Source organism: Bison bison, unplaced genomic scaffold (genome assembly GCF_000754665.1).
Source record: "Bison bison bison isolate TAMUID 2011002044 unplaced genomic scaffold, Bison_UMD1.0 scf7180017854944, whole genome shotgun sequence".
Classification (NCBI taxonomy): Eukaryota; Metazoa; Chordata; class Mammalia; order Artiodactyla; family Bovidae; genus Bison; species Bison bison.
Window position 1 is genome coordinate 13,543 of NW_011485517.1, and position 1,655 is coordinate 15,197.

General features: G+C 69.0%; 1 protein-coding gene across 1 annotated transcript in view; it reads left to right on the forward strand.

The window, feature by feature from the left end:
• The window catches only part of SPON2 (spondin 2, extracellular matrix protein), a gene marked incomplete at its 3' end in the record, with an annotated part of 3,236 nt that extends 1,581 nt beyond the window's left edge, over positions 1-1,655 (forward strand). Inside the window, exons 4-6 of the mRNA XM_010857722.1 lie at positions 1-192; positions 310-484; positions 1,555-1,655. Of these exons, the coding sequence (XP_010856024.1) occupies positions 1-192; positions 310-484; positions 1,555-1,655 (468 nt within the window). The remainder of the gene's footprint in view (positions 193-309; positions 485-1,554) is intronic.

Below are 1,655 nucleotides of genomic sequence, written 5' to 3' on the forward strand. Positions count from 1 at the left end.
GTGTCCTTCGTGGTCCGCATCGTGCCCAGCCCCGACTGGTTCGTGGGCGTCGACAGCCTGGACCTGTGTGACGGCGGCAGCTGGCGGGAGCAGGTGGTCGTGGACCTGTACCCCTACGATGCCGGGACCGACAGTGGCTTCACTTTCTCATCCCCCAATTTCGCCACCGTCCCGCAGGACACGGTGACAGAGGTGAGGGCGGGCAGCTCTCTGGGACCCAGGAGGCTCCCCGAGAGGCCCGCGGAAGCCCGCAGTGGGGGGCCGGCCCCTCGGCGTGCCCCAGGTTCCGACTCGCCCCCTCCCCTGCAGATCACGGCCTCCTCTCCCAGCCACCCTGCCAACTCTTTCTACTACCCGAGGCTGAAGGCCCTGCCCCCCATCGCCAAAGTGACTCTGGTGCGGCTCCGGCAGAGCCCCAGGGCCTTCGTCCCACCCGCCTTGGACCTGGGGGTCGGGGGCAACGAGATTGTGGACAGCCTTCCAGGTGAGTGTGGTTCCCACCCCACCCTTCACACGCGTGATCCCGCTGCCAGGCACTGGCGCTCCGAGCAGACAGGAGCGGCTCTCGGGTGTGGGCATCATTCGAGCGGATGCTGGGACACCACCTGGTCCTGGGCCTCCAACTCTGACCTCTCACTCTTAGAGACCCTTGAAAGTAAGAGTCTGCCCCGCAGACTGACCCCAGGGGGAATGCCTGTGACGTGACAGCTGCCACGGTCACCGAGGTGCCCCGGCCTGCACATGGGCACCCCAGGGGCACCACCCCCTAGGGCCCGCCTGGCTCAGCCCCACTGCCAGACTTGAGTACCGATCACTAGGCCACACAGCCTGGAGAGGCGATCCGTCCATTCTGAGCCAGGCTCCTGGGGGGCCACGTGGGGCGGGAGGACAGGTCACACCGGGAGAGGCTGCTTGGCGCTCAGATGCCCAGGCCCTAGGGGTACCTGACTTCAGAGGGGGTTTGGAGGGGAGCGCTAGGAGTGGGACGGGGGTTCTGAGAGGTTTGGGAGCTGGTGCCCTCAGCTTCAAGCTGGGGAGCAGACCTGCGCAACGTTTCCAGCTGAAAGCCCTTCAGGCTTCCACTGCCCAGAAGTGAGTGGTGAGAGGTCGCAGTGCCCACCCCGTGTCCCTGCTGACCGGGAGGACGCGCCCAGGAGGCCCTTCTAGGTCTTCCGGGCCGGATGCTGGGGGCGGTGCCGCCCGTGGAGAAGGGGCGAGTGTGGGGCCGCCACGCGCCCGACGGGTCAGCTTCCCCAAGGGTGGGCGCCGGAACAGCAGAGCAGGCGGTGGAGAGCCCGCGGGTCTGTGATCGTCAGCGCGTGGTTCCCCGCCCCTCTTCCTGCCCCCAGCGCGGATGGGGGGTCTCGGGACAGAAACCCCCGCCAGTTGCCCCGGTGGCTTTTAGGGGGCCCGCATGCAGGCAGCGCCCTGGGGCTCATTTCCCAGGGCGCTGAGGAAAGCACCCGTGTCCTCAGCCCGTCTGGAGGCGGGTCTGGGGTGGGGGCCCCTCCCGCTGGCGGCCCCGCCCCGCTCACCGCCCCGCTGTCCCCCCAGACCCAGAGACGCCGCTGGACTGCGAGGTCTCGCTCTGGTCGTCCTGGGGCCTGTGCGCAGGCCCCTGCGGGCGGCCGGGGGCGAAGAGCAGGACGCGCTAC